General features: G+C 37.0%; 1 protein-coding gene across 1 annotated transcript in view; it reads right to left on the reverse strand.

Moving 5' to 3' along the window:
• Iqub (IQ motif and ubiquitin domain containing) overlaps positions 1-15,199 on the reverse strand; it is a 48,927-nt gene extending 33,728 nt beyond the window's left edge. The window contains exons 1-6 of the mRNA XM_048337668.1: positions 14,839-15,199; positions 10,343-10,477; positions 8,156-8,317; positions 7,900-8,072; positions 7,549-7,704; positions 1,437-1,647 (exon numbers count right to left, since the gene is read on the reverse strand). Of these exons, the coding sequence (XP_048193625.1) occupies positions 1,437-1,647; positions 7,549-7,704; positions 7,900-8,072; positions 8,156-8,317; positions 10,343-10,477; positions 14,839-15,199 (1,198 nt within the window). The remainder of the gene's footprint in view (positions 1-1,436; positions 1,648-7,548; positions 7,705-7,899; positions 8,073-8,155; positions 8,318-10,342; positions 10,478-14,838) is intronic.
• Positions 15,200-18,390: the final 3,191 nt, after the last annotated feature.

Here is an 18,390-nt window from a genome sequence, read left to right on the forward strand (position 1 = left end):
GTCACTATGTGCCACAAGAGGGCGGCAGATGTGAACAGAAGAAAACTATAAAAAAGGAATATAAAGCACTGAGTTTATGAGCCAGATTTTCAACAACAACAACAAAAGAAAGAACTTAAAATTATTGTTCTAAGGGCTTTACTTTATAATTTTAGGATTCATTGGGAAAAACAGAGAGATTATTCATGAGTAAGAAATTCCACTAGTTCTGTTTTTGTTTTTTCTCAAGAAAAATCATGTATGGATTTGTATAAAATATACTAATTTTCCTTTAACATAGAGATTCTGTAAAGAAGTATTTACCATGGACAGTGTCTCACATACATTTCTATCTTGACACTTTGGATGACTGTAGGGTATCTGATTTCTATTGTTATTTACAAAAATAGATTATGGGGAATATTTATTCTCAGATTTCAACCTGGATAACAAGGAAAGAGCTCCAAAAGAGGAAGGCTTTTCTATTGCTCTGAGTAAATAGTTCTTATCTTGTTCAAACTGAAGCTTTCAGATTACCGGTGACTACCATACATACTGTAGATGTATCAAGGAACAAGTTATATAGTCTTACCATTAGAGTAAGATTAAAAAGGCATTGTCACCAGGTGCCTGTGGCTGACATTTTTAATCCTAGATGCTATGGTGGCTGAGATATGACGGTAATATTTGAAGCCAGCCCAGGAAAGTCCATGGCACTCTTATTTTCAATGAACCAACAGAATGCTGGAAGTAAATCTTTGGTTCAAGTGATAGAATGTTAGCAAAAATGCTCATGGGCAGCAGTGAGGCCCTGAGTTGTCACACACACACACACACACACAGAGCATTGCTAACTCCACATTGTAAAGAACATTCACAAATAGGATGCTGTATTATTAAGAGACTCAACTGCTCTACTCCAGCTTCATACACTGTCAGGAGCTTCAAAAAGTACATGAGGTAGTTCTTTCTCTCTATATTACATGAATGAAGATCAAATGAACTAATACTCTAAAACTTTGCAATTCAAACAGCTTTGCATATGCACACTTAATATTAATCGTGAATATAAAACCCTTGCCAATTACATTCCAGCCTTAGTTCCCATCTCAAATATAAGATACGATTCACCTTTCTAAATTCTCTAGTTCAGATTCCCAAGACATCTCCCAGAAATAATAAGGTCTTTCTTGCGTTCAATACTTCTTCTTGAAAGAGGGAACAGATGATACTAAACAAAAGAAAATATATGTATATATCATCCGAACTAGGAGGAATGGTTTTATTGTTAAAGTTCATAGAGTTCATAAGCTTTCATCATTGTGAAGGTAAAAATGTGTACTGTGAAATATATGTAGTTACTTAATCTCAATAAAAATGAATAAAACCTTTTCTGATTAATAAAAGATTCAAAAATTAAATATTTTATTTCAAAGACTATGTCATGTCAAACTTACGTTCCAGTGCGTTAAAAAGCAGCTCAAAATCCTCATTTGTTTTAGGATTGTGCCTCCGCTGGTAGTCTGCTCGTAACCTATCTTCTCTCTCTCTCTCCTTCCTTAACTGGTCCTCTACTTCCCAATCCAGTCTCACCTGTTTCTGTCTTTTTAAATCCTCTACGTAGACTTTAGCATGCCATCGCCTATAATAAGTCTGGATTACTATCACCTAAATGTAAAAAAAAAAGAAAGAAAAATTGTTGTTCAGACTATGAGGCAAGAAAACAAGGATTATTTCAATTCCAATTCAGCAATAAACCAATGCTGAAAGTCTAGTTCTAGTTCTATGTCAGACACATACATACAAGCACAGAAAGAGAAAGAGGGAGAGAGAGAAAGAAAGAGAGAGAGAGAGAGAGAGAGAATCAAAACCTGTGGACAATTTATGTCACTGCTCCTTGATTTTGAAGCCTAAAGGAAGCCCTAAGGATTATGTATGGAGTCAAGTAAAACTTGCTGCTTGGCTGGAGATATGGCCTAGTGGCAAGATTGCCTGCTTCATATACATGAAGCCCTGGGTTCGATTCCCCAGCACCACATATACAGAAAATGGCCAAAAGTGGCACTGTGACTCAAGTGGCAGGGTGCTAGCCTTGAGCAAAAAGAAGCCAGGGACAGTGCTCAGGCCCTGAGTCCAAGCCCCAGGACTGGCCAAAAAAAAAAAAAAAACTCACTGCTTGTCTGACTTTCCATCTCTGTGCTTTTTCATCCTCATCTGTAAAATAAAGATGATAATAGTGTACATGAGAGTACTGAGCCTAAACTGGTACATGCTCTCAAAATTTTTTTGCAATGTATGGATGGGTGCTGGTGGCTCATGCCTGTAATCCTAGCTAAGTGGGAGGATGATGTCTGAGAATCACATTTCAAAGCCAGCCCGGGCAGAAACGTTCATGATACTCTTTATCTCCAATTAAACAGAAAAAGGCTGAGAGTGAAAGAATGGTTCAAGTGGTAGAGTGCTAGACTTGAGCTAAAAAGCCAAGCAAGAGTACAAGGCCCTGAGTTCAAACCTGAGTACGAAACATATAATTATCTCTAGCTTAAATTGCCAGGAGCATAAATATAAATAGTTCAGGGCTGGGGATATAGCCTAGTGGCAAGAGTGCCTGCGAGGCCCTAGGTTCGATTCCCCAGCACCACATATACAGAAAACGGCCAGAAGCGGCGCCGCTGTGGCTCAAGTGGCGGAGTGCTAGCCTTGAGCAAAAAGAAGCCAGGGACAGTGCTCAGGCCCTGAGTCCAAGGCCCAGGACTGGCCAAAAAAAAAAAAAATAGTTCAAGCAAAACTATATTTCCTAAACACATAGAAGGAAGATATGTGTGAAAAACACCAAAAGCAAATTAGATAAAAAGGGAGATTAAAGCAAGTAAGTTCTATTTTGTATGAACCATAAATATATTTGGTAGTATGCCATTGATTACACCATCTAAGAGTTCATGCTATAGCTGCAAGGTTTATGATAAACAAATGCAGAGTTGTCAGAGCAAGATTAAAGACCAAACATATGTGACTGACACATTTCTTTCTATCTCCTTTCTAATGCCAGATATTTACAGAAAGAGTGTGTAGATAATGAATAAAAAAAGATACTGGATGGTCCTATCGGGGTCCCCCAAAGAAATAAAATCTAGAAGAATCCATACAAGATTTGGACTGTGTAAGTGAAGGTTGAGAAATCTGTAACCAATTCTGCACTGGAAAGACAATCTATAAATAAACACAAGAAGTGGCTCTTCAGTTGGTGCTCTGAGCCAGGTAGACAACTAACCAGGTAACTACTTAAAAATTGCAAAGGGAGCAGCACCTCTAGAACAATTTAGGCATAGAATAGCAGAAGTATTTGGTGTTGGAAAAGTGTAAATAGTATTCCAGAAGGCTGATGACCCTATTATGAATAGAAATCCCTTACCCAGAAACCTATCATCCTCCCAGAATCAAACCTTGTACTGTAAAACCAACTAGTTGTGATATTAGCACATTGTGCTGTTAGCACGTTGTCTACTAAGACTGTCTGTTTTCTGTACTTACTTAATGAAAGGCAAATATGTGAGGAAAGCCATCAGAACAAAAATACCCCCAACAGAGAACTGATATGACTTCAGAGTATAATTTCTAGAATTGTATTTCTCTAAGAGGGGTAGCCCATATAACAGCAATACAAATTCTCGGGCCTCACCCCAGAGCTCTTGAATCAGAAATTGGTATGGAGCACAGAATTGTGTGTATGCATAAACTCTGCATGGGATGCTGAAGATAATGGAACATTTTACTAAAGTAAAGCAAAAGCTATTGGTATAACAATCAATCAATAGACCACCGAAATATCTCACTTTTTAAAAGGTGTCTAAAAGTCAATATATTATATATTAGCTTGGGGGCTCTTAACCTTGTTAAATATATAAATGGCACAAAATATAGATATTTATGTAACACAAACACATTTATGAAACACAGACACACTAACCTCATGTAGTAATCCAGACACAGGCTGGCAGTTTAAAGCTGATAAGAAAGGTCTGCTATAGTTAATAAATTGCTTCCTAGTTAGATGTCTCACATGGCTGGTCTACTTCTTGTTATTTTCCAGGCAGGAAGAAGGGAAGAAGGAAGAACCCCTGCAGAGCAATGCTCAGACGTATCTCACATCATTGCCTCTTAAATCATTGTCCAGATCTTAGTTACATGGGGTCACTGATTTACAAAGGAGATTATGACATGTGTGGAGGTAAAAGTTTACTAGAGTGTGAGAAGCATGAGTGTTAGCAGAGAGCTAGTTGTCATCTACCTCATCTGTAGGACAGATATGCATATATGATAGATCAGATTTACAGATATGTATAGCCAAAGATCTATCTAAGTGTGTATGTTGTGGTGTGTGTGTGTGTGTGTGTGTGTGTGTGTGTGTGTGTGTGAAGGAACTAGTAGGCAAAAAGTTATATAGAAATATATTTTAGAATACAGAGGAAAAGGTAATTAGAAAGAATTGAGGAAAGACTAGAGAGATAAAAGATTTATCTAGATATTCCAAAATATGTCCATATGAGTTCCAGAGGAAATGAAGAAAGTTGATTACAGAAATTATTTAATAGATAATAAACCATTCATAAAGTTCAAAAGTACAAAAGATCTACTGTCAAGCCTCAAATACATCATACTCCTGCAGAACACCAAAGATAAATTGAGAACCCTTAAATAATCTAGAAAAAGAGAACAAAGAAATGAGAACCATATTGGTATCCAACTCATAATTTAAAAGAGCTTCAAATTTATTCAGAAAAAGATTTCTGAAGGTCGATTCTGATGTAAACTCAAATGAAAACACACATATTAGGTTCAACTCCTAAGGATTTGCATAGATTACCTCCTACGTATCAATATCAACTGAAAGATTACTGGAGGATGTGTTCCAGCAAGCATACACACAAGAACAAGAGGGAAAACTGAAGCAGTAAGGAAAAAAATCATATTAAGCTAAGTATATTTTATTTTTTAAAAATTAAACATACACAGGCCTGGGAATATGGCCTAATGGCAAAGTGCTTGCCTCGTATGCATGAAGTCCCGGGTTCAATTTCTCAGCACCATGTATGTAGAAAAAGCTGGAAGTGGCACTGTGACTCAAGTGGTAGAGTGCTAGACTTGAGCAAAAAGAAGCCAGGGACAGTGCTCAGGCTGAGTTCAAGCCCCAGAACTGGCAAAAAAAAAAAAAGAAAGATATATAATCTTAAGTACGTAACACAATATCTATTATTGTAATTATATAGTAAATAGCATATTGTAATTCCTTCAGTAGATAAGAGGAATGATGGCATAAGATGTGAAGTAAAGTCTGCCAAGGCCCTGCACTTGTCCATAGAAAAGACACATAGTCCAATCACATTCATTTTGGTACAAAACAAATAGGTATGTTTAAAAGTTTTATTAGCAGTTGTTAGAAAAATATGGGTAAAGTACTTACTTCTAAACTATGAACAATTCACAAGATGAAAAGGTGAAACTAAACTGAATAAAAATGAGAAAGGGCCAGTAAATGAACAAAAAAATCAACAAGAATGATTAACTGAAACAAGATGAGCTCATAAAACCAAGTATAAATAAACCAGTACTCGTGTATAATATAACCTTACCTAAAACAAGAAAAGTTTTAAATAAATGCTAAGCATTGAACTTTAGAAGCCGTAGAAATAATAAAGCAAACATGGCCCCAAAAAGACTTCTTAACTGGAAGTTTACACCATACTGGCTTTTGACTATTCCCCATTTAGATCTCATTCCTCACTTCTACCCCCACCCATAGAAACTCCAACTCACTTTACAAGATTTAGTGGGACAAATCTCTGTGGTTCTTGATGCCATCCTCTTTGGCAAACACATTTTACTTTTTCTTCTACTTAAGTCAATTTAACACTTGTCCATCTGCTTTACAACTTATATCATACTAATATTCTTTTCTAGTTTCATGTGATCTTTGTCCATGTATATATGTATGTATAACTCAATATCCCATCTTCTCTACTTCCTCTTCTTAAGAAAAATCTCAACTTTTTGAGGAACAACAAGTTACTTTGAGGATACATTTATCACCAATTTTTGTCTAGGGATAGTCATGTAACACCCGGCTGACCAATAAGATGTAAGTGGAGGTAATTGGACAAAGATTTCAGGGTAAATCTCTGAATGCTGCATCCGTTAAGACATTCTCCCTTGACTTTCTCCTTCCTTCACAGAATGCTGACCTGATGTTGCTTTTAGTCAGAAATTTTATCATTGAACCATAACAAATTCATGATGAGAGTCATGAGCTGGAAAGACAGAATGCAATTGTAGAGCCACCATCCAACTTCAATACAGTAATTAAAACTTTAACACAGAAAAGTCTGGAATCAGGTACTAATTAAGTCAGATACAAAGTGACCAGAAAACAATATTTTCCTCCTGGGTGCTCTATGGCTATCAAACACCATAGCAAGTTTTTTCTTGGAGGGACTGTGATTCTCTTATTCGCTGAGAAACTTTGTTCTCTAAGCTCATCAGCTGTCAGAAACTTTGCTGTTTGAAACTAGATCAGTAAGAATGCAACATCCCACCCATGCCTTAAGGATCTAAGTCACTTTGACAGAGAAACAGCCTTGATTTATAACCAAGGTGTAACTTCAGAGAACTTCAGAGAAGACACAACATTCTACTGGTCTTTCAACTTTGTTCCCAAGGGAGCTAGACTGTGGTCCACTACCCATCCAGACCTTGAGGCTGATCCACTTATACACAGCCTTCTTTGTGTACTGAGACTACTGCTATAGACTATTTATTTCCACTGAAAATTCACTTTCCCCTAAAATTCTATGAAACTTCATCTTTCCCCTTGTTTGGTGAATGTAACTTTAGTCTAATAAAGTAAAACTATAACAGACTAGAATAACTTCCACTCATAAAACCACATTTAAAACTAGCCCCAGGGTTATACCAATCTCCTTCAAGTTAAAGAATCAATAGACTGGACATTGATTGTACTTTAAGCTCACTTGGATAATTAGGCTAGAACTCCAAATTTCCTGTTGAGAGCTCTTGAATCTTCTTTACCAACAACAACAAAAAAAATGACACTAAGAAGTACATATTGTCTACAAGAGATCAAATGGTTGAAAGTAAGGGGGTGAAAAAAGATACACCATATAAACAATAAAGCAAGTATTGGAGTATAAGAGAAAATAGACTTCCATGTCCTAGTTGCTTGGAATTACTCTGAAATGCTAGCTGTATGATTCCTTTGTGATAATGGAAAAGCCAAGGGTCACAAGTAGGGGGACTAGTGATGGCCAAAGGCAACCCGCAACCCACAAAGGACCTGAGATTCTCAAAGGAATTGGAAGAATTAGATACCTTGAGGGTTACAGTTACTTATCTGGGAATATTGTGATAAAAGGTATGTTCGGCAGGTATGAAAGGTGATTCACACTCCAGTAGACTTTTTCTCAATCTAATGTAATTTAGGGAACACACACACACACACACACACACACACACACACACACAGAGAGAGAGAGAGAGAAAGAAAAGCAATCTTACCGCCTTTAACCTTCGAGCATGGTATTCTGCTGCTGTAAAATATGCCACTGGCTCAATCAGTTTATCTTCCATATTTGCTACATACACACCAATCTTAGTCATTTGTGTAGATGTTGTATTTGCAGTCTGTTGATATCTCTGCTTCTCAATAACTGTCTAAAATAATATAGTAAAATTTAAAAGAAGAGTCCACAATATACACGTTTTTTAAAAAATGTTTTTCTACACACTCCAGTTTTCCTTTACAATATTAAATCTCATACCTAGGACATTTGAGAGAACCATTAATTCTTTAAAGTTGTTGATTTTTTTAAATTTTGTAAACCTAAATGTAAATATGAAAACACTCACCTGTGTGTCTCTACAAAACCGATTGGGTTTATGGAAAACCTTTCTAGGCACAGTTTGCGTTCCAGCATTGTGGTATTCTGTTCCTGTTATCTTATGTCTAAAGCCACCAAGAAATGGCTTGTGGAAGTCAGATTTTATAAACTCCACTGTGATGTCCTTGAACTGATTAGTGCCTATGGGGATAAAACCAAGACTGAATGAAATTCAGCTACAAAGGGACTCAATTGCTTCAGCTGAAAGGCAGGAAGTAGCTCACCAGTTTGTACACTGACTGTCATGATTTTAGAAAACTCCTGCAATCCTTCTATTCTTCTCATTGGATGTATATCTGTACATGTAGACATTATTTCTACTTGTACAGTTTCTGTTGGCTTAACTCCTTGCTGTATGAAGCAATCCTTGTCTTTAAGAATTTTTCCTAAAAAACAAAGAAATGGTTGCTTCTTTTTAGTGTTGCTTTTAATGGAGCAAGAAAATTGTGTGTATTTTAAGTTGCACATATGATAGTTTGATGCATGTAGACAATGAGGATTGGATAAATCAAAATAATTTATATATTTATTACCCAAGTACTCATTTTTATGTGAACACTAAGAATGTGTTATATTTGACATTTTCAATTATAGTGTGTGTGTGTGTGTGTGTGTGTGTGTGTGTGTGTGTGTGTGTGTGTGTACCAGTCCTGGGGCTTGAGCTTTGTCCTTGAGCCTCTTTTACTCAAGGTTAGTGCTCTACCACTTGTTCCACTTCTGGCTTCTTTCTTTTATTTTTATAGTTTAGTGGAGAAAAGACTCTCACAGATTTTCCTGCTTGAGCTGGCTTTGAACCACAGTCCCCAGATCCCAGCCTCTAAGTGATATCCTACAGTAAGCTTGAGCCACTGGCACCCAGCAATTATACAATACCTTGTTATTCACTAGAGTCTCTGTGATGTACTATAAGCTATAGCAATGGCTAAGTACATATGCACATTTTAAGGAGTTTGTATCCACCTCTTTTTAGCCTAACACTGTTCCTTAGCACCTGTCTTCTGAGATATCTGGCAGAGAATCACGATCTTGCTGTTACTACTGACATGAAGTGTTACCCTGTGGAAATACCTAGTACTCATAGAGAAGGAAGGTCAAAAGATAGGGAGATCTTAGTACCACCAGGGAGCTATCCCAGGGTCAAAGCTTTGTCCTTTCCAGTGTTGAACTTCACCTTTGATTTATAATTTAAGTTTTTAATTCCCTCTTTGGAGTCAGATCTACCTTTTACTTCATACTACCACTTGTCAGATGTATGACTTTACAGAGGTTCCCTGAGTTTTAGATTGCTTCTGTCAAAGAAAAATAACAGCACCAACCATAATGATAGTGATACTACTACCTACCCTAGAGGCTGGGTACACGGATTAAGTGATAAAGCAGACCAAATAGCTTATAAAAATTCTAAAACCTAGTAGGGACTCAATAAACTAAGCATCCTGATCATCATGCATGATCACTATTGTTATTAAGTGTTTAGATTTTGACCTTGTTTTCCCAATCAATCTGTAATCAGTTATTTCAATACATCTTAAATTTAAAAAAGTACATACATTGACTATCATGCTTTCTTTTTCAGTTTTGAAACTGAATTATTTTCTTTCTGGATGCCTTTTTAACATTTTGTAGGTCAATAACAGAACTTTATAAGCTAAAATATGAGAATTTCTTCACATACATTCTATAAAAACAAAAATTTAGTACTCTCAGAGGTATGAAGACTATATCTGACCATGACACAAGGCTACATAAGTTCAATTTGGCTTTTCAATATCATTCACAAACTATTAATACACCTGATATCATATATCAATATGTAGCAAACTTGGAAAATATTTTCAAACTCTCAATTGATTTTTTGTTTCGCCAAAGGCTAGTGATCTACCACTTCAGTCATACCTCCACTTCTTTCTTTTTGCTAGTTAATTAGAGACAGGAATCTTTTTGCATTTTCTGCCCAGGCTGGTGCTCCAAGTAGCTAGGATTACAGGTATGAGTTACCAATGTCTGGTTAAAACTTTTAACACTCTCCAAGAGCACCAGGTTTTCTCATCCCTTTGAAATTTAGCAAAAGTATAACTATTTTATAAATCAAAACTTCTAAAATCTTCCAGGTTCCTCTTTGGACATAATTTCATTTTAACATTTGCACATTCTTTGTAGCTATTACATGCTTCCTTACTGTTCTGAAACAAATTGAGAACATGAATCGCATTTTGTGACTCTTAAGTTCTTACCAAAGTATCTAGGACAGAATAGGTCTTCAATAGAAATGTGTTAACTGAATGAATACAAAGCTATATTGTGCTAGTGTAGTAAATATTGAAACATTTCATTAATGAAATCAGAAATGTAGATTGTTTACATGATCAAACTTGAAAAGTCTTGATAAATGGATTTGCTTCCAAACTTACCTGCATACCTCACCTGCAGTGCATAGGCTGGGATACCTAATAACTGTGAAAAATGATCCTTGAGGTGTTTAATCATGCAGTCAACTTTAAAAGACATTGTAATTTCCTGGCCAACAGGAATAAGTATAACTTTCACTGTAGGAAAAAAAGAGAAAGGATATAATCACAGTCAAATACAGCAAGTGCCTACAATTTATTTACCCTCTACAATCAGGTACAGAATAACAGGCAGAGTGTGTGTGTGTGTGTGTGTGTGTGTGTGTGTGTGTGTGTGTGTGTGTAGTGTTTGAACTCAGGATGTCATGTTTGCTAGACAGGATCTTGAGCTTTGTCCACAGCTCTTTTTTGCTTTATATTCCAAGCAGGGTTTCCAGTTGTTTCCTCCCTTTGGGGCTTAGCTTCAGACAATGATTCTCTTGTCCTCCTACCTGCCATGCCCCATGTTGAAGGAATGACAGGTACCCATCTCTACACTCAGCTTATTTATTGTGATGGGGTCCCACTCACTTTTTGTTGAGGCTAGACTCAGTGATTCCCCCAATCTCTCCCTCTTAAGTAGCTGGGAATGCTATTATTTTTGTCTTTGTGGTACTGGGGTTTGAACTGAGTCTCAGGCTTGCTAAGTCACACTTTCACTCCTAATAAGCTGGTTATTAACCACACAGAATACAGGTTGCTGCATTCTTCACCACACACAACTGTAGAAAAGAATGGACTGAAAACTGAGCCACAAACTTTTGCTTTGAAAAATGGAAAGACTTGGGAGAAAAAAATCAGTAAGTGAAACAAGCCAGACTCAAAGAAACACAGGTTGCATGTTTTCCCTCACTTGTAATAATTAGTATGTGTCTAGGATAGTCCTAGCAGAGAATCACAATAGCCCAACAGGTATGTACATATGACCATATAAAATGATGCTGATCAAAATGAATTCCATGATATGGAAAAAGAGGTTGTTGTTGTTTGGTTTTGGTTTTGTTTGCTAGTGTACTCTTTGCAGATACTTTTGTCTTTCTTTTTTTCTCCTCTGTTTTATTCCCTATGGTCACTGTTTCTGATTTTAGTACCCTTTATCTTGTACATAAGTTTGTTTGATTTGGGGAAGGATAGGGGAGTCACAAAGAATGAACCAACGCAACAGCTATACTTACTAGACACTATAAACCTTACAACTTGGGGGGGGGACAGAGGCAGAGAATGGAGAGGAAGAGAAAGTGGGAGAAAATGAGGGAGGGGGTAACACTATTCAAAAACAAATATATTCATTACCTTACTTATGTAACTGTAACCCTTCTGTACATCACCTTTACAATAAAATAAATTACAAAATGACAATATATGATTTACTCCCCACTACAAACACTTTACACAATTACTGGCATTGTCTACCTTACACTCCACTATACAAAACACAAGATGGAGTTACTTGGGTGATGAAAATGAAAGCAGCAGCATCAAATGATTATTCTTCCCAAATTACAGAAAAGAAATAGTCTTTAAAACTATTATGAGCCAGGCACTGGTGGCTCACCCATGTAATCCTAGCTGTTCAGGAGAGTGAGATCTGAGGATTGCGGTTTGAAGCCAGACAGGCAGAAAAGTCCCTATGAAACTCTTATCTCCAAATAACTACTCAAAACCCAGAAGCAGTGCTGTGTCTCAAGTGGTAAAGCACTAGCCTATCATTGAGTACAAAGAGGTTTAGGGACAGCGCTCAAGCCCCACAACCAACCACAAAAAAAAAAAAAAAACTATTACAGAGTGTGAACTTTTTTCTTTTACATCTATAGACTTTAAATATCAATAAAGAATACATATTAACATGGAACATAAAATGCATATTAAAAGTCAAAAAATATATTTCTAGATGCCAAACATGACATTTTCATAAAGCTACATGAGATATACATTAACAATCAATCCCATTACAGGATTTACGCATTAGCAAGATTAGAATTACTTAAGCTTGTTAAAAACTTTTCTTACAAATCTATATGAACAAAAAGGATACAGTCAGATGTTAAACATATTAATTAACACATCAGAAGTCCATTTTAATTGTATTATAGGTATAGAAAGTTGTGATTAGTTTTAAAAGTTATGATTAGTTGTGATTTTAATTATTTTGAGGGCACAGAAAGTTGTAATTCATTTTAAACATTGTGATTAATGAAAAAGTTTTTAAAACTTTTATACTAGAGGCTTGTTGAGCTCTGGGAAAGGGAGGTACACTAAAAGATTTATAATGTTCAGGAAGTAAGGACCAAGGCAACATTTTCTAGGTGACTATGGGTTTGTTATTATTTACCACATTAGAGGAATACATAATAATACATATGGTGTTCTAGCCTAAATGTCTGGCACAGGCAGGGAGATTGACCAGTGACAGGGTTAAGGAAGCAAAACTTTGTTCTGAATATTCCATAAATTAAAAGTGAATTATTCATTCATGATTTTCCTGGCACGGCAATATTAGCCTTTCGTAGCTACTGTATGTTCCCAGGGCATCTGGGAGAAAGGGCAATCCTAATAGTATACTAGTCCCTTTTCTGCTGCCTACACCCTCATTATCCCTGTGAAATCTTCGTGGTTGTGAGGAAGACCTATCAGTTGTGATGAAATTTCTTCAAAACCCTTCAGTCTTTGGAAAAGATTTTTTGACAAATAAAGAGCCCTAAGTTGCTCCTGTGGAGAAGCAGGGTCTTTCCTGGCTGTAGGTGACATACTTTGAGGAAATTCAAAGTACTTTAGGCTTCATGTGCAAATGTTCCTTTATTTCCAGCAGTCAAGATAAGCAAGATGAACCATCAAGGCCTCAGGAAATGGTACCTGCTTTGGTTTTTTGCATTCAGCCTCCTTGCAGATCCTTGGGAAGACTGGTGCGTGTGGAACCCAGAGGTCTTATGGCTCAGAAGATGCCTGGGTAGCCTGAGCTGGCCTTGTGGAGAGGTTAGCTTAGGAGTGAGGAAGGAGGTAACAAATAGTACAAGAAATGTACCCATGGTCTTATATATGAAACTGTAATCCCCCTGTACATCACTTTAACAATAAATAAGTAATTATAATTTAAAAAAAAAAACAGCATCAGAAGCTTGGGATCTTTTCTAAGTCTGAGGATTTGAGCTACACTGTTAGTTTATCATTGTGTCCTCTAAGTTTTTACCTGATAAACATATGATTTAACATTCATTTAACATTCAGAACATTCATTTCTGGCTGTGACAAGTCAGGACCACAAATTAGGAGCAACTGTGTTTCTGTGCAGCACAGTAGTGCATTTCACACAGTGCGAGGAGTTTTTTTTTGTTGTTGTTGTTTTTTAGAAAAGGTGCTGCTCTTCCTTTCACATTAACCAGGAAACCTCTTTTTTTTTTTAACCTGTTCACAAACGGTTTTCTTATTGACTATATTGGACTCTCTCTTCTTATAAAGAGACTCTCTTTGGACAACATATGGCAGTTGATACTAATGCATGTCTTATGTAAAGGCCGGGTGCTACTGGCTCACCCTGTAATCCTAACAACTCAGAGGCTGAGATGTAAGGATCACAGTTCAAAGCCAGCCTAAGTAGGAAAGTCCCTGAATCTCTTACCTCCAATTAACTACCAGAAAAATGGAAGTGGAGCTGTGGCTCAAATTGGTAGAGCATTAGCCTTGAGTGAAAGAGCTCAGGGACAGTGCCTAGGCTCTAAGTTCAAGTTCCAGGACTGACAAATAAAAACAAAACAACTTACCTTGAATAATGAAATTGAGTTGTATTTAGATCTTATATAATGACTTCATTATTTTTCTCTCCTTCCTTGCCATTCATTTTTTTGTATGCCCACACAATCATGAACCACTCTGCTATATTCAAATGCTACATTTTACCGAATAAGGTAAGCTAACATTACTATCGTTAAATGATGTCCCATGTTCTTTACCCTATGGGAGGAAACTCTCAGAACTCAAGGACAAGGAAGAAAAGAAGTAGTGACTTATGCCTTTCTACCCAACCACCTTGTTGCCACCATTGTTCTATTATCAACAATGTAGTAATTCCTACCAACTCTCCACACTGTTTTGTGGATGTCTTCAAAACTGACCTACAATGAAAGATGGTAATTTTTCCAAAGCTAACGGTAAGGTTGGTTAACACTAAGCAGACTGCATAAATATGTAAAAGCAACATGAAATGTGAAATGAACACTGAATATGAATCTCCCACCTTTTGCTAGCTATGTCCTACAATCATTTCCAAATTATTATGTGAAAGGAATTCAGTTACACTTAAGAGTTGAGTTGCCATTTTCCTAGGTCACTTATGGAAGAAGAATAGATACTGCCAAAGAAAACACAGAGATTCAAGGGATACAATTATGGAAGTTTGATTTGCAAGGGAGAGTAGCATGGAACATGACGACGTCTTCAAACAAAAACACACACGTATTCAAGCAAGGAAAAGCACCTGTTAGTAGAAATGAGAAAATAAATACCCTTTGTTCTCTAGGACATACCTGTTACTGCAGACTCCTTTGCAGCTACATGCAGAGATTCCTTGACAGCCTTTATTCTATTCAGAAAGGTAAGATTGTCATCACTTAGAAATTCTTGATCTGACTCCATCTCATATCGCATTTTTTGCTGTTCAAGGGTAACTAAGGATTTAATTGAGGACTTCCTCTCCTCTGGTGCAGGATTATAGTATGATTCTGAAATTGGAATTGTGTATTCACTAGGAGCAAGTGCTTCATCCCCATCAGTGAATTCTTCACATTCAAATTCTTGCTCTTCCATTAGATATGACTCCTGGAGTTGTTCTGAAAGAGCTGCAGCTTCATCGCTTTCCGCCATTGACTCAGCCTCTTGGTCAGACATTTTCCTACATTTAAAAAAAAAAGAAATACATTTACTACCTATATAAGAGTTTCTACACCAAAAGCAAGATCTTTGCTTATATACAATGACGTTTTTAGATGGTTGTTATGTCATTAAAGATAGGCATCAAGTTAAGAACATTGATATTTTAATTAAAAAACAGAAAACAGAAAAACAAATTAAAAACACAAATAGGACAAGAATTATGAGAGCAATATTCAGTGAACATGTGAGAAAGTACCTTAAAGAATCACCCATCACTTAATCTTCTTAAAAGTGTTTGTTGAAATGCTGATTATTAAACCAGCATGGTATTTATGCTCTGGCATTAAAAATGATTAGAAGCTTCAGTAGGCCAGCCAGCTCCCCTGTAACTGTACATTCTGCATTAGCTCTGCTCTCATAGATTGGAGCAGAGATCACTGATCCACATCCGGCTTTCTATACCGATTTAAATTTTAATTCTGCTTTGGAACTTATTTACCCCTTACTATATTCTTAGCATTCCTTAACTTTTATTTCTACTTAAACATCGAATTCATATTCTTTTTTTCTGTTTGTTTGTTTGTTTTGCTAGTCCTGAGGATTGAACTCAGGGCCTGAGCACTGTCCCTATCTTCTTTTTGCTCAAGGCTAGCGCTCTGCCCCTTGAGCCACAGGGCTACTTCTGGCTTTTTCTGTTGGTGTGGTGCTGAGGAAGCGAACCCAGGACTTCACGCATGCTAGGCAAGCACGCTACCACTAAGCCACATCCCCAGCCCTCATATTCAATTTTTCCAAAAAGTACATTGCAATTTCATCTCAGGGATAGATCGCATTAAATTCAACTGTTCCTCTATTGATGGACATTCACCCTGTCTCTGGTTTCTTAATGCTAGAAATAGGGCTATTATGAATGAGATGTGTGTGTGTGTGTGTGTGTGTGTGTGTGTATCTGACTACATGTGTGAGCACATTATAAGATACACTCCTCTAATTAGAGTGAATAAATCAAATGGCAGGCAGATCTTCTGTTAAATCATATCAAATGATTTTTTCCAAATTTTTATTATCAAACTAATGTACAGAGAGGTTACAGTTTCATATGTTATCAAATTGATTTCTAAAGTGACAGCACCATATAGTGCCCCCCAAAAACCCCTTTGACATTTCCTTACATCCTAGTATTTTATTATGAGTTTTAATTAAATATCCCCTATTGTGTGTTACAATTATATTTCCCATTAGGGAATCTAGTTTATAGATTATTAGATAAGAAAATGTATCCATCTGTTTACTTATGAATTTCCATATTTGAAGATATATTTAGAAACATATCACAATGAGACAAATACATATAGTCATACATACATACATATGTACATACATACATACAATGTTATGGCCTGTAAATACAGACATGTACATACATACATATGTATATACATAATATGTACATTGTTATGGCCTGTAAATACAGATACATACATACACACACATTGGCCTGTAAATACAGATATGTACATACATACATACATACATACAATGTTATGGCCTGTAAATACAGATATGTTCATATGTACATACATACATACATACATACATACATACATACATACAATGTTATGGCCTGTAAATACAGAAATGATTCCAAGATGTAGAGTGTTAGTTGTAAAACAGCATACACAATGTCACAAGTGCAACTACATATTGGTAGATGCATAGACTGCTTCTGGAAGGTGACCCAGTGATGGAAGGCATTTCCTGTTCATTTTTGTTTGTTTAAACATTAAGGTATGATCCTTTCACACGGTTTAATCATTGTTTAAAAACAAAAAGCTGTGTGTTACCTTGGCATTAAAAATCCCTCTCTCACTTATTATTCATGTTTTCACCTCTTACCATTTAAAACTTGAATCATCTGTAATACTAGTATACAAGGCACAGATCCGGTCGCCCTTCTACTAAGTAGGCCTGTTGATTTTTTTTAACGTTATTTAAAGATGATCATGGATGGGAGAGACAGGGTTGCCTGGCCAGGAAAGTCTGAAAGCCCTGGATTTACTACAGACTGTAAATAATCTCCGGGGAAGGATACACATTCGCTAAGGGCGGATCTGTGTATGCCCAGTCTCACTTGTGCAGTGTTACCCCCAGGAGCAATCGGCGTGTGCGGAGCGGTACCCATCCTCACTGGCCCCTGTTGCTGTCAGATTCCAAATCAGAAAGAAGAAGCTAGGAAGCGAGCCAAGATGCTTTTACAAGGTGTTTAACACCTCAAAGGTGGAAAGGCATTCTTGACTGACAGGACCGGCATCTCACACAGTCCATCCACCTTTGGGGTCACCGGCACAAGACTGGGTCAGGAGCTGGCCAGAAGAGACTAGCCAAAAATCTGTCCTCCTACCTGGATAAGAATCGCAGCTTCTGGGGGGTCGGGGGGGGGGGGGGAAGTAGTTTCCTCAGTCCTGGCAAACGACCTTCTGCACCCGCCAAGAGCTCTGTTGCTGGCTGTATCCTAGCAACGGTCCTGGCCCCACCTCCACCAGCTCCAGCTAAGGTACTGCCCACTGCACAGGACCCTCCCCCAGGGAAAGGGGAGGAGACAGAGATAAGGGTTGTCACCCGCTGGAAACCTGGATTTGAAAGAGTCTGGGATGCTAAACTTTCTCCAAGACTGCTCTTATACTAAAAACAAACAAACAAACAAACAAACAAAAACCCAGCAATTTAAGCTGGCAGACATTTTTAAAACTCCAGAATCCAGAGAAACTGTAACTATCAAATGAGAGACAAGAAACTGACAAAAGAGAACACAGGTGCACATCAGTAAGTGCTTGTTTTGTTTAATTTAGGACTTAGCTTTCAAGTTCTTGGAAGCCAAGAGAAAAGGGAGAAACTGGGAAAACGTTCACCTTATGTTAAAGATAAGTCAAGCATTTGTTAAATACTAAAGTTCAAGAGCTCTCTCCACTCCCTCTACGAAATTCTTTAAGGAAGTATTTTTTAATTAAATATTTCTCTTAATTGTTGAGAAAAAAGATGAAGTATGTTCTTGCAAAGATAGTAACAAATTTCCTGTGGCTGCAGCTATCAGTAAGCATCATTATTAATTATGTATATTTCTGATTTATTCCCTAAAACTATTTTTTGAGGAACTTTTACAACTCACAGAGTTCTGATATGGAAATCAGGATTAGAACCAAGTGGTC

This window comes from Perognathus longimembris, chromosome 2, assembly GCF_023159225.1.
Source record: "Perognathus longimembris pacificus isolate PPM17 chromosome 2, ASM2315922v1, whole genome shotgun sequence".
In the NCBI taxonomy this organism is placed as follows: Eukaryota; Metazoa; Chordata; class Mammalia; order Rodentia; family Heteromyidae; genus Perognathus; species Perognathus longimembris.